Here is a 13,112-nt window from a genome sequence, read left to right as displayed (position 1 = left end):
TTTTGCAAGTCTTCATTGGCGACTGGACGGTAAATTTGCGTGTGAAAAAGCCCACCAATCCAACCGTCGTTACCAAGGCCACAAGCAGAAGCGAAGTAAAACGCGTCTCGGACGCACGACATGCCCCTTGTTTGTTCGACCCCGGATCCACCACGTTGGATTTACAGACTATCAATTTCCATCGTTACCTGGTGGTCTTGTCATTTGCTTTCTCCAGTTGCCTTTTCTTCTCCATCGCACTTGCCTGCCCGACGTTCAGTTGCTGATTTGCGCCTTCATTTCGCCGTCATGTCTGCCAATTCTGGAAATGGCGGCGTGAGAAACCTTCGAGCTATGTTTGAGAACAAAACGACCGACCAAGCCTCATCTCCCCCAAGCCGAGGTCGATCCCCAAATCCTTCTGAATTCTCGAACGGCAGTAGACCGGTGAGCAAAGTCAGGGCGAGCTTCGTTGCAGTCGAGAGGCCTGGCGAAAACGGTGCCGCACCTATTCTAGGCCTACGAAGGACAAGCGACCTAAGCAGCAGAGACGAGAACAGAGAAAATTCTTCAATAGCAACCTTCTCTCCCGAACGACGACCGTTCGCAAGGGAAATGTCCTCATTTGATGGTTCTAGGAAGGATGGACAACATCAGAATGACTCAACGCAGGGAGGGTTGGGAGATATTTTGAAAGGATCGGCATTTGCCGACAATGGGCTTTCGAAAGATAAATCAGATACGAAGGACATAAGCAAAACGCCCTCAAAAGCCCAAGTACAAGAGAAGAAGCATACTGAAGTATCTTCTAAACCCAAGGAAGCAGCGAAGGCTACTGGAGGGGGTGAAAAGGTAACAAGCAATGTTAAAAACTCCGGACCGGCTCCAAAGAGCGCCCAGCCTACCAAGAGTATATCATCTGCCAAAGTACCACCAGTGAAGCATATTGTTACCAAACCTGCGCCAAGCACGAAGTCGAATCCTGCTCCTAAATCACCTCTGACTTCCAAGTCGTCGCCCAAAACACCAACCTCTCCACTAGCGCACATAAGAGGAGGACCTGCAAAAATCAAAGGCGTCATGGACTCAGCCAAGCGAGCCCAAGAAGCGAGAGAGGCTGCAGCGCAAAAGTCAATGAAGACAACCAAGCCGCAGTCTACGGCCCCAGCTCCAGCCCCGAGAGCAAGTCTACAAGCAAAGCAGAGCAGTCAATCCATAAAGAAGGACCCGACATCAACGTCTCCAAAAATTCCGAAGTCACCCAGAACATTACGGCCTAAATCCCCGACAAGACCTGCGAGACTTCCAGCAGCAGCAACGGCTCCAACTGCAGCATCTGCGGCCAAGCATGACGCACAGCGTTCACCAACAGAAACCGCCCCTCGCAAATCGATCGCGAAAAGACCTTCTACTGCCTCCATGAAACCACCTCGAGCTAGTATGTCGTCTTCAACGGGCTCGGGGATACTTGCAAAGAAGGCATCACGTGCATCCCTTGCCAATGGTCATGGCAATGGCCATGAACGACCCACGTCCCGAGTGAGCACAAGCAGGGCAGATGAAGGATTCCTCGCGAGGATGATGAGACCCACGGCAAGCAGTGCCCAGAAGGTTCACGACAAGGTTCAAGTCAATAGTCCACCTAGGTCGAAACCAACGGCTTCGCACAAGCACAAGGAACCGCCGAAACATAAGATCCCACCGCCAGAGATGCAGCTAGAGGTACCTGAACACGGGACAGGTGAAGTCAAAGATGGCACGCTAGGTGAGGAGGATCATACACATGAAGTTGCTGGTCATCCTTCTCTACAAGTCGTTGAAGAGGACACACAGCCGTCGAATGCCGAGGTTGAGGCACCTGGTTCTGCTGTTGAGCACGCGGAAACAGAAGCCATGCAGTCAACTCCTGTGGAGGCGAAATCAGATCTACCTATGTCTGTCGAGCCACCAACGTCAGATGGCCCCGCTTCTAGTTCTGAAGGAACTCATGCAACTCCTTCTCATATCAACGAGAAGGACCTGGAGAGTTCTACTCCTGGTGATGCGACCGAGGTCGAGGCAACGAAAATTTCCGAAGATGCAGAGCCAAAGTCATCTACCCCTGCTATTGAAACTGAGCCAAAGACTGCTGTCCCTGCCGAGTCAGCAGAACCAACAACTTCAGTATCCGCTGATGCAACGGAATCAGTCACTGGTCCCCTCTCTACTGAAAATGAGCCCGCCAACAAAGACAACGGTGATGTTTAACAGGAAGTTTTTTTTAAGATTGCGACTCAGAAGGCCCAGATATTTCAATGATTCTACTTTTTAGCGTTCAGCGAGTTCAAGTTTATTCTGGCAGTACCTTCTTTAGCGACATTCGAAATGTGAATTACATATTTTGTCCTGGCTGACATGTTTTCGTTGTGTGTTGACCTTTTTGACTTGAACAAGGCTGTTTCCCAACATGGTAAGGCGTCATTGTTTCGAGTTTATTGATATGCACTTCCGGCATCAACATTCCCTATTGATACCAATTTTGGGTATAGCGCCCCTTATTCAAGTCGATTTCAGGCATAACGCTGTTCCGAACTCTCATTGTGGCCTGGATGTTTTATCGGTAGGTCATTATGTCTGTTATTCGAGACCTTTTGCGGCATTGATGATTTGGTTGTTCTTGTTCTCCGCCATTTGCGCATGATCTTCGAACGGATGGCTGCTACTCGTACAGTGATAACTACGGGCAACATTCGTGTTGCCTTTTCTTTATGCCTTCTGAGTGTCAAAGGATCTTGGGTGGTCCATCATGGCAATTCATAAAAGGGTAAAAGTGTCGCCCGGGGGATAGGCTGTGATACATCACGATCTATAGCATACTTATCTCACAAAAACAGCTACTCACAAGTCTATCTCATATTCATACTTCAAGAAAAAAGAAGCAAACAACATGCATCTATCGGCGGCAAAAGTCGCACTCATCCTGGCCTTCGTCTCGGCTCAGGTCGGTGCCATTCCAGCCCCATCTCCTCAAGAACGAGGAGTCGGATCGGGATCACATGGTGGAGGAGAGGGCCAGCAATATGGTGGTAACTGGCAAGGCGGATCCAGTGGTATGGGGGGTGGTCATCCAGGTGGTAATGATGGACAGCAGCACGGTGGTGCTCCAGGAGGAAGAATGGGCGGAAGTGGAAACCAAGCCGGCAGTCATGGTGGGAATCCCAACGGTGGTGGTGGCTTTCGAGGCAAACATGGCCCTAGCCCAGACGACGTCGAGGGTCTAGCTCGTCGTGACATGGGAGGTGCTGGCGACAAGTTCCACCACGGTTCAGGGAACTTTGGCAACAACGGCGGCGGCGCCCATCGTGGTGGCATGGAATACATTCGCAAGCCTGGTGGTGGTAACAGTCACGGCCACGGACCCATGCCCGAGGAAGAATTCGACGACAGTGCCACTTCCTCTGGTGCTCCTCTGGAGCGTCGACACGATTTCATCCAGGACGGCCTCGCCGGGTGGAAATGGTGGCAGAAACAGCCCGCGTACGGCAACGTGCAGACGGGAAACCCAAACGCCGGCGTCATTGACATGAAGGACGATCCCATCTTTGACAGGCTCCCACAGAAGATGAAGAACAAGAGAGATCACGACGGCGACGATAACAACGACAACGAGAAGCGTTGGGGGTTCTTTGGTAGCGGCGGAGGAGACAAGGGTCAACAGCCACCACAGGAACAGCAACCTCATCGTGATGGTACTCAGCCTCCCGTGCCACTTGACCATACTTTTTATCGAGACATTCCCGACGACAAACCCGGCAAGGTCCCCAAGGGACAATAAGCCAACACATCCGAGTTGGACACTCGGTCTTTGGGTACCTTCCCAGAGAGTCACAGTACCGAGTCTTTGATATTTTCGTTCCATTTCATTTCGTCTTCATCTTTATCCGGGGCAACGCAGGCCTTGCCCTTGACTTTACCTAGGTACACTTGTCTCAAACCAATGCAACCTCGACGGTCGATAAGTTGGTCTTGGGCACTTGTATGACCAAACGGGAAAAACACGAATGGGGGATTCATGTTGTTTCACTTCTTTCACGCCGCTTGACCAACCGACCACCCTACTTTTTCAACCTGAGAGAGGTCGGTGTGTTCTAGTCCATCTTTTCTTCTTCTGACCGTACTTGAGCAAATAGACTCTCGGTCCATTGCCCATTGGCTCGGGAGGTGGCATTGATCAGAGTCACTTCGAGTGACTTTACTTAGCATTGTGGTCAAAGGAAAACCCAACAAACACAAGAACCCACAGAACGCACCAGTACTCATTTCATTCATTTCGAACGGCTACAGACGACATTGATTGTCGATTCTTCCTCGTTCTCTCCCTCCCCCCTTGAGAACACACAAACACATCGAATCAACTTTCTCTTGTCACTTGCAGTATTTATACGGATTGGCGCCGTCGTTGCAAAGAAACACTGATTTTTCTTTAAAAAAGCAAAAAGGCGCGCGAGGATTGCCTGTTTGTCTCTATTCTTTTTTTACTTATTTCAGTTCTTCTCCCAATTGGATTGGAAAGAATGTTGAAGAAAGAATCACTGAGGCAGGCTTTTCTTTGCTTTGTTATCAAAAGACCTCACGAACCCCCCTGTTGAAACCCATTTAGTTACTCCACCGTACGAAGTTTCTCTTAATCAACATATCTCTATATCATACCTCATCACTCGGACAAGTACGAGGCATTAAGGCAACCGAAGTGGTTGTGTACTTTTGGATACCTTGTAAAGCCATTCATTTCATTTCATCTCATCGAGATGAATATCAAGTATTTTCCTGTCCATAAACCATTACGCGCGCCTAGCGAGGTATCTAACAAATGCCATTTTTCCATAACGATACTTTGTTTGTTTGAGAGCCCCGATACCAGACCCTTTCCGACTGGTTTTGCTCTTCTTTTTTTTTGTTCTTTTCTCCTTTGGTGCGGTCGCCCCGAAGGGGGGTCTTTTTCTATACATCTAACACGAACGTCCTTGTTGTCTTTGCGTGGCTTGCCATAGTCATGCTCATCAATTCATACTCTCTGTGCTCCGGTCGGTACTTTAGGAAGATACAGTCCCATTGACGGCCTTGATGGGACCGAGTTTCTCTCTCCGTTTCCGAACGGCAGTCGCGAGCACTTCGAGGACGGACTCGGTGTCTTCCCAACCTATACAGGCGTCGGTGATGGACTGACCGTACTTCAGGCCCGCCTTTCCTTCTGGTGGGACCTTTTGACTTCCTGTAGACGCCACAAAGCAAAGATCGTCAGCCGTGCAACAAAATATCAAGGGACGAGACGCGAGGGGAGGGGGGAGCGGGGAGGGGGGGAGGGGGACACAGAGTAGCGATGCTACCACCAAAAAGACTCACCTTCGTTGATGTGACTTTCGATCATGACACCCATGATGCCTTCCTCTCCGCCCTCGATCTGTTCCGCCAGCACCTGGGCGACCTTTGGTTGGTTCTTGTGCTGTTTCTCGCTGTTGCCGTGGGAGCAGTCGACCATCAGCCTCGGGCTGAGGCCCTTGGAGACCAACTTCTCCTTGGCCTTCCGGATGCTCTCCGCGTCGAAGTTCGTGCCCGTGGTGCCGCCCCTGAGGATGACGAAGCAGTCCTCGTTGCCCACGGTGCCGACGATGGCCACGACGCCCGGCTTCGTCACCGACAGGAAATGGTGGGGGTGCCGGACGGCCCCGATGGCGTCAATGGCCACGCCCAGGGTGCCGTCGGTGCCGTTCTTGAAGCCCACGGGGAACGAGAGGCCGGACGCCAGCTCGCGGTGCAGCTGGCTCTCGGTGGTGCGGGCCCCGACGGCGCCGATGCTCAGCAGGTCAGCCAGGAACTGCGGGCTGATGGTGTCGAGCATCTCGCTGGCGATGGGCATGCCCCGCGCCGTCAGGTCCACGAACAGCTGCCGGCTCAGCCTCAGGCCCTTGTTGATCAGGAAGCTGCCGTCGATCTCCGGGTCGTTGATCAGGCCCTTCCAGCCGACCGTGGTGCGCGGCTTCTCGAGGTACGACCGCATCACGATCACCAACTCGCCCCTGTACTTTTCCTTCATCTTGAGCAGCCGGTCGCAGTACTCGAGCGCCGACGCCGGGTCGTGGATCGAGCAGGGGCCGATGATGACCAGGAGTCTCCGGCCCGGGTCCTTGTCGTTGACGACGGCGACGCAGTCGTTGCGCCCCTGCAGCACCGTCGCCTTGGACTCCTTCGTCTGGGCGATCTCATGTTGGAGCAGGTCCGGGGGTGTGAGAGGATTGTAACCACGAACTGGACGGAGACACACACACACACAAAGGTCAGCATCATGGCAATACGGACCATACAAAACAGCACACGCATGGGAGAACGGGGCAACACATACTCCGCCAGTCTTCCGAGCTCTCTTTGTCGCCGACATGCGGGTTGGTGATGTGGTACGACTATATTTCGTGTCCGTGAGTCAGTCAAAGAATTCCATTGTACACCAAAGAAATGCGGGGGGCATGTGAAAACCAAAGGTCCCAGGCAAAAGAGACTCACGGCCATGATTCAATTCAATGCTACTACCGCCAAAAACAAATGGATACCGTAGAGGATTTTATGTAGATTGACAAATAGTGGCAAAGGAGAGTGAGTGACTCAGTCGACAGCGGCGGTGACCATCTTTTTTGTTCTTCTTGTTCCTTGCATGACGCCGCCAAAAATAAAAATTCTCGACTCGCCGATTGGACAATAAACATCCAGCACCAAGACAAGTCATCACAGCAGCAACAACAGTATTTTAATTACTAGGTATATACCTACATATAGTAGAGAATATATGTACGTGTATGAATGTATTATAATATAGTAATATATAATGTCATCATGCCTTTACTGTCTTCGTCTTTGATCTGTGATCTTGTAGGTAATGATCACCTCGAATTCCCTCTATAAACCCACCATCATCCATTTTCTAGTATTTGTATTATTTCTCTTCTGTTATTTTGCGTCATGTCATGGGCATTGCGTTATTTACTCCGTCGACTCTTTTTAGTACCACTCCATCTTGTCATGCCCACCGTCTTCATGAGCCATTCACCTCGGGTGCCAACACTGATGCATCTTGGAACAAGTCACACAGGCATCCAGCAGACCATGCTTGGGTAGGCGACTAGGGGAGAATGTCAGTCAAGTACATCGCATGTTCAGAACGTTCGAACTTACCGAATCGCCGCAAAAAGACCCGTCTTTGTTGGTCAATTCAGTTAATCCCTTCCACGGGCTGTCCTTGATGGCCTGTTTGCACCCAGCCATCCGTTGGGTCACCTGCTGGAACGACTCCATTCGCTCCTCTGCTGTATGCCTACGTTTCAGGTCGAACGTCAACAATGCTCGCAAGAAAAATCCTGTCGGCCACAACCATTCTGGTCCTTGATGATAGTTCCGGCCTTTTGATGTCGCGAAATCGGCAGAATCCTCCGAATTGTTGTAGTAAGGCCGGTAATCCAGATCCGAGGGATCAAGTGTTCGCATGCCCGTCGGACCCCGAAGGACATCATCACACATCTTCAATGCCCGTAAAGCCTTCTCCTGGGTGAACAGGTCTGGAGCCACAACCATTGCAATGGTGAAGTTGGGTCGGAATTGATAGTCTTCATACTCCTTGCCCGATCGGTACAAATCTTTGTAGATACCTCGACGATTGATAATCTTGGGATCAAGGTCCTCTTCAACGTCGTCCTTGGGATCGACTGGAACCCAATAACACTTTTCGAAGTTGGCTTTGATGCGATCCGCCCAATCTTGAAAACTAATTCTCTCGCCTGAGTCGGTCTCGACACCAGAGTATTGGTATTTCCCGGCTTTGTGAAGCTCGGCTACCCATTTCAGCGCACTGTACGAAAGACCTGTGATCTCGACAGCAGCACCATCACGTGGAGTGCCAGGAACTCCCTTGCTGCCCGCTCGTTCGCTCTCACCCATCTTATCCATCCAAGTACCGCAATTGAATTGGCTGCCTCCAAAAATGATGCCTGTTTTCCAGTCGACGTGCACGTCAATCTGGAAACCCTCCGGCTTCATCTGCATATCCAAATTCGGTCCTGCGTTGTGTTCGCGGAAAGATAATCCAAAAGCGTGACGTTGGAAGATTTCCTGAATGATATCTTCCACCGTTGATTCTTTCGAAAACGCTCGGGGATCGTCGTGGGCAAACCACGTATCATCATATGGAAGAAATCGTCGAGGAATCTTCTCGTGAAGGATCGAAAGTCCGTCAGGAGCAAGCTTGGTATAGTCTTGAATGTTCTGAAGGAAAAACCACGGCGAGTCCCGTGAGTTATATCTGGGTGCAGCTCCGCTGCTCAACAGATTCGGTATGAGACCGTGCTTCAAAACACTTCCGAAGGCTTTGATGTGCTCTTTGGCCTCTTCAAACCGGCCAGTACACAGGTACAAGCCTCGTAGAGAGATGAAAACATCCCGACCCCAACATCTTGCCCATGAGACTGAAAAGTGAGGTAGGCCCGCGGCAAGAGAAGGAACACTTGTAGTTGGCCAAAGTGATGCAGACTTGACATAGCCTGTTTGTTGAACGCTGACCATGGCTAGACTTTGAAGAAAGTCTTGACCTCGCCGGATATTAGGGCTCATCAACTCAACACCTCTCTTGAATGCGGCGTCGTAGGCGATTTGGATGAGCATTGCGAAATAACGCGGCAACAGGTAACTCGGAATCTCTCGGCATGCATCGAATCGCTCTCTCAACCATTTTGCAGGCTTGTGCAGTCGAGAATAGCCTTCCTGTTTGGATATCCTTTCCATTCTGCCAACGATGAAATCTAATGCCCACTGACCTTGACGCAAATGATTGCATAGAGGATGGCCAAGGTCGTTCTTCCTGACGATAGGCTCGACTACACTCCACCAGCCTTGCAGGCCGGCATACACAAGTGGTCCATAACCGGGAATGTTGTAAACTCCGTCTTGTCCATTACTGGAGTCACGCTCTTCTGCATCGCATCGATACAAAACGAAATTGAGATCAATCAAGTCAAGCTCTCCAAAAGCCTCCTCAGTTCCGCTGGCGAAAAACCTGTTCAGACCAAGCGAGTGCTCTGCAGATGGGACCCATGTCTCAAAAAGGCAGATGGATCCAGGGGGGAAGAAATCATCTATCCGAATCATGGTATCGCCGTTTTCATGCTCGGTGGTGGCACCTTTGATCTTTCTGACTCTGGACGGAAGTCCTACAAGCTCACGTTCGTCTTCCAATGCAGCTTTCTTTGCAGCCTCGCCCTGATCAACCTCTAGTACCCAAGAACCAAGTTGTCGTGCTTTGGTGCCGGCGAGGTGGACAGGGCTCAAGCCCCCGTTTCCATTTCCAGAGCCAGGAAACGCGGTATGGGCAATGAGGAAGTACCCCTTGCGAGAGTCTGGATGAACACGATGGAGGGTGATTATCTCACCCTCATGATGCAAGAAGGTCTCATCGTAGCCATCTTTGCCCATCATGGTGTGGATTTGATTTAGTAGCTTTTTGACACCTGCGATGCCCCCCTCACCAGGGCCAACCTGGACCTCGCCTTCAGAGCTGATAGAGGTGTACGTTCGCTTCTCATGGACAATCTCGACAAGCTTCGGATAGATTTCGTCGAAACCCATGACACTGCCGGTGGCACAAGCACACATGTTTACAAGAGCAGCCGTAGGCAGAGTATCTCTGGCATCTCTCTTCTGTGCAGGCATTTCGTTGTCGTGGGTGCAATCCATGAACAAAGCATGCACTGGGCTCTCGCGAATGTGCATAACAACCTCTTGAGTTTTGGGTTCACTGCCATTGGCACCATTGACCAGGTTATTAACTGGTTTTCTGGAACGCTGAGGAACGTTCAACTCGAAACTGCCAATTGGCCGACCACAATGACGGTGGACAATCCTGCTCAATTCCTGTGTGCTCCATGCCTGCATGGCTTCACGGATCAAAGCACTCAAACCAAGGCGTTTGACAAACAGATAGTCCATTTGTTCGTTGCCAGTGAACAGTTCTGCAAATACTGCCAGGTTAGGCTGGATTTCTCGAGCCCGATCAAGCAAATATTCAGCCACGTGGATTGGAGTTGAGTGACAATTGTCAATCCTGAAGGCAGTGAAGTATTTTGCCATCAACTGTACGTATTTGGTCATGTGCTCCCACAAGAAAGGATTGTCTTCAGGGCCTTTGCCGTACCTCAACTTGACACAATCACTCCAAGGAATGAGTTCTCTGCGAAGGTAAGGCCTCCAGTCAGGACCGGCATTGTCTTTCATAGCATCTGCAGCCCATATCCATCCATTGACAGCCAGTGACAATACTTCAGGCTTATGTTTCTTGGTTGTTTCATTCAGCGGCAGGCGAGCAAAATATGTCTCAATCAAAGGGGTTTCCTTGGTGACCGGGCCCAACCTGGGACCATTGGGATCGAGTCGGGTATATTGAAGTCGGCCTTTGACCTGATCCTTGATGACAGCGACATCGGCATCATATTCGCGATAGAAAGGGAGATTAAGCTCGTTAAGAATAGCTTTCATTTCTTCTTCAGCAGATGCGATGTCCGATCCTTCGCTGTAGCGGCCGTGCAAAGCCGTCAGCATAGCTGAGCCAATGGCAGGATCAACCTTGCGGGAATATCTGCCGTCGATACGCAGACCGTTTAGCAAACCATGGTCTTTGAGAAAGGCTGCCTTCTGGTAAAGCGACCATGACTTGAGGGAGTCGAGCCCACCACCAATACCGTCGGCGAAGCCTCCGCGAGGTATTCTGGTTTTGCCATTTTTCCAAGCTTCGAGTATAGCCTGTGTGTCCGATTTGACATCGCATGCAAAGTATTCCCACAGACGTATCTTGTCGATAACATGGGGTTGGATGCCGGCAACGACGTGGTCCAGGTCTTCGACGCTGCTAAAATTGGTCGGCATGCCAAGATCTGCAAGCTCATCACTATACTCGAGCAGAGCATCGTCTAGACAAAGGGCCGACTCGAGCCATGGCGCCGTTTCGACATTGTAGCCTGCCTCCGGGTGCTCTTCCAGCCATTTGCTATTATTGGCAGTATGATTGAAGACCACATCAGTAAGTCCAAGCAATTCGTGTTCTTCTTCCATTGACTTTATCATGCGAGCTGCATCTGGCTCTCCGCCAGGGAAGACCTCTTTGTCGAACGCCAACTGATCATAAATGCTGTAAGGAGAGTTTGATTCGCCTCTTTCTTGCAAAGGTGTGAAATGCACCATATTGTAGCCTCTGCCACTGATGCCTTTCAGGTGTTTGTTCCAATCCCCAGGGTAGTTGCCCATGAATTTGGACACTACGGAGAATATTCCCAGAGCATCCAAGGGCAGCCGTGAGCCAGCCAGCCTCAGATCCGGCTCGATGTCGATCCAGTAGGTTTCGGTCCGCGTAGGTTGGGGCGGTTTCGTAGGCTCGAGTGAAAACTCCGGGAGAGGAGTATAGGTGGTATAGAAGCTGAACGCACCGGCGCAGGTGATCGGTATGTCAATCTCGAGTGTTCGATTGAAGTCAGGGTGCAACTTGTATTCTTGGAAACGATTCCGGTCGAATCGCTCCCCAGGCTTGGGGATGTTGACCCAGAGACTTCCCTGACGGCATATTGAGCTTGTACCCTCGATAGAAAATCTCAGGCGGTACCCCGGCTCGGTGGGTGCAGGCAGGTAAACATATTGGTTCGGAACATCTGGAGCTCCTGAATCATCCAGAGGTAGCAGGTAGACCTGGCGGGAGCTCTGATGAGTCTTTGGAGGCATTTGAAAGGGATCAGAAGATACAAATATCGAGATAAGTGTGGTAACGGAATCCGAACGCTCGCTCTCGTAGGAGCGCTGTCGAGCGCAGCGCGAAACAGTAGCAACGCTCTAGGGGAAGAATGCAAATAACAGAAGCACGACGAAGGTAATGCAAGAAATACACAAGTGGCGGCCTGCCTAGTGAGGTGCAGGTGTTCTTGGGAATTATGAGATGACTGTAGATGAACCGACTCGAGAAGGTCAATTAGTGAACATCAATACCAGAAAAAGCAACGCCGCGGCCGGTAACAAGCGCAGGAGGGCCACAGGGAGTCTGGGAGATGCAAAACCCGGGCAAGTGGCATCAGTGGCGGTTCCTGCATTCCACTCACCAAGATATCCATGATGATAACACATGTTCCATCATCGTGCAGTTGATTCTCCCAGAGGCTGGAGGGGTTGATAACGCCTAGCGAGCCTAGAAGTGATGGCTAATGGGCCTAGTTTGCGGGTGGTGTTCGGTAGTGAGCGGTGTGAATTTTTAGTTGAGGACTTTGAGCCAGCTCCGGCCTAGCCGGCCCCGATATGCCCCAGTTGGCTACCCATACACCGCCTAAGCAGAGACAAAAACGGGCCCGGCAAACAATTCCTTGCAACACTGGTCGCGTCAGTGGCTGTTCAACATTTGATTTTTTCCTGCAATAGTGGTTGCAGTCGCCATCGTTTTGGATTGATGTTTCTTCACGCTCGTAACAAGCAACAGCCTAGAGTCGTTGAGAGGTGGAAGGTCATTGATTGAAAACCTACATTATCCTTAGGTACCTACTTAAGGTACGCTCGAGAACGGAGTACATCTGGAAAAAACTTGACCTGTCCACCATCCTGGTCTAGTCGTATTTGCTGGCGCTGCAGCGTGTCGTCATTGGGCTCATTGATAGTAGAGTCTCGTAGTCGTACTCGTAGACCTTACTGTACCTTCCACACAAAGCCACTACAGTTGAGGTTCAGTGATGATGAAAGCTTGCCAGAATAAGAACATGACTTCAATCTTGAAATCTTGAGGAAGATCTCTTCGCAATTTGTCTCGTATATCACTAGCCGATTTCTTGAGGACTTGTCGATCTGTTCGTTCGAGGCTTTGACACCGGTGCGACAGGTCTACATTTAGCAGTAATCGCGTGACAAACGTCAAAGTAACGACATTATTAGCTGTTGAACAAGATCAACCTCAGGTGGCCATCCATTCAGGACCAGTTCAGACCAAGTACTTGTATATACTGTACAGCAAATCTTTGAGTCGCACCATTTACAAGCGCGGAGATGAACGCCGGCATGTCTTAAGTTGATGCAAATCTGGGGTAGAGGCACAAGTC

The 13,112-nt window shown here is 50.6% G+C and overlaps 3 protein-coding genes across 5 annotated transcripts; 1 reads left to right on the top strand and 2 right to left on the bottom strand.

The window, feature by feature from the left end:
• Nucleotides 1–154: 154 nt before the first annotated feature.
• Nucleotides 155–2,435, top strand: PV06_05998 (uncharacterized protein). The gene has a single exon (XM_016407061.1). The coding sequence runs from the start codon at nucleotides 289–291 to the stop codon at nucleotides 2,224–2,226; it is 1,938 nt and encodes a 645-aa protein (XP_016262665.1). The 5' UTR covers nucleotides 155–288; the 3' UTR covers nucleotides 2,227–2,435.
• Nucleotides 2,436–4,547: 2,112 nt separating this feature from the next.
• On the bottom strand, nucleotides 4,548–6,612 carry PV06_05997. 2 transcript variants are annotated; one of them, XM_016407059.1, is made up of 4 exons: nucleotides 6,517–6,612; nucleotides 6,359–6,416; nucleotides 5,362–6,264; nucleotides 4,548–5,230 (listed from the first exon to the last, which is right to left on the bottom strand). In XM_016407059.1, exons 1-4 carry the CDS (start codon nucleotides 6,520–6,522, stop codon nucleotides 5,052–5,054), a joined length of 1,146 nt encoding a protein of 381 aa, XP_016262663.1. In that variant the 5' UTR covers nucleotides 6,523–6,612; the 3' UTR covers nucleotides 4,548–5,051. The 2 variants fall into 2 exon arrangements, with proteins under 2 accessions (XP_016262663.1, XP_016262664.1); XM_016407060.1 differs by having other exon boundaries at nucleotides 6,359–6,612.
• Nucleotides 6,613–6,801: 189 nt separating this feature from the next.
• PV06_05996 lies at nucleotides 6,802–12,774 on the bottom strand. Of its 2 annotated transcripts, XM_016407057.1 has the most exons (3): nucleotides 12,547–12,774; nucleotides 7,183–12,397; nucleotides 6,802–7,129 (listed from the first exon to the last, which is right to left on the bottom strand). In XM_016407057.1, the coding sequence occupies exons 2-3, from the start codon at nucleotides 11,758–11,760 to the stop codon at nucleotides 7,043–7,045; spliced, it is 4,665 nt and encodes a 1,554-aa protein (XP_016262661.1). In that variant the 5' UTR covers nucleotides 11,761–12,397; nucleotides 12,547–12,774; the 3' UTR covers nucleotides 6,802–7,042. The 2 variants fall into 2 exon arrangements, with proteins under 2 accessions (XP_016262661.1, XP_016262662.1); XM_016407058.1 differs by having other exon boundaries at nucleotides 6,802–12,397.
• Nucleotides 12,775–13,112: the final 338 nt, after the last annotated feature.

The sequence above is a fragment of the Exophiala oligosperma genome (assembly GCF_000835515.1).
Source record: "Exophiala oligosperma strain CBS 72588 unplaced genomic scaffold supercont1.5, whole genome shotgun sequence".
NCBI classification, from domain to species: Eukaryota; Fungi; Ascomycota; class Eurotiomycetes; order Chaetothyriales; family Herpotrichiellaceae; genus Exophiala; species Exophiala oligosperma.
This window is presented reverse-complemented; position numbering and strand designations above follow the sequence as displayed.

What these genes read in the sequence shown, in the direction of transcription:
- PV06_05998 (XM_016407061.1), top strand. Translation starts at nt 289, where the DNA reads ATGTCTGCCAATTCTGGAAATGGCGGCGTGAGAAACCTTCGAGCTATG.
- PV06_05996 (XM_016407057.1), bottom strand. Translation starts at nt 11,760, where the DNA reads ATGCCTCCAAAGACTCATCAGAGCTCCCGCCAGGTCTACCTGCTACCT. An exon ending in GGTCTTTTTGCGGCGATTCG is followed by an intron (nt 7,130 to 7,182) that starts GTAAGTTCGAAC and finishes ATTCTCCCCTAG; the next exon opens with TCGCCTACCCAAGCATGGTC.
- PV06_05997 (XM_016407059.1), bottom strand. An exon ending in GAGCTCGGAAGACTGGCGGA is followed by an intron (nt 6,265 to 6,358) that starts GTATGTGTTGCC and finishes GTCTCCGTCCAG; the next exon opens with TTCGTGGTTACAATCCTCTC. An exon ending in CGAAAGTCACATCAACGAAG is followed by an intron (nt 5,231 to 5,361) that starts GTGAGTCTTTTT and finishes TGGCGTCTACAG; the next exon opens with GAAGTCAAAAGGTCCCACCA.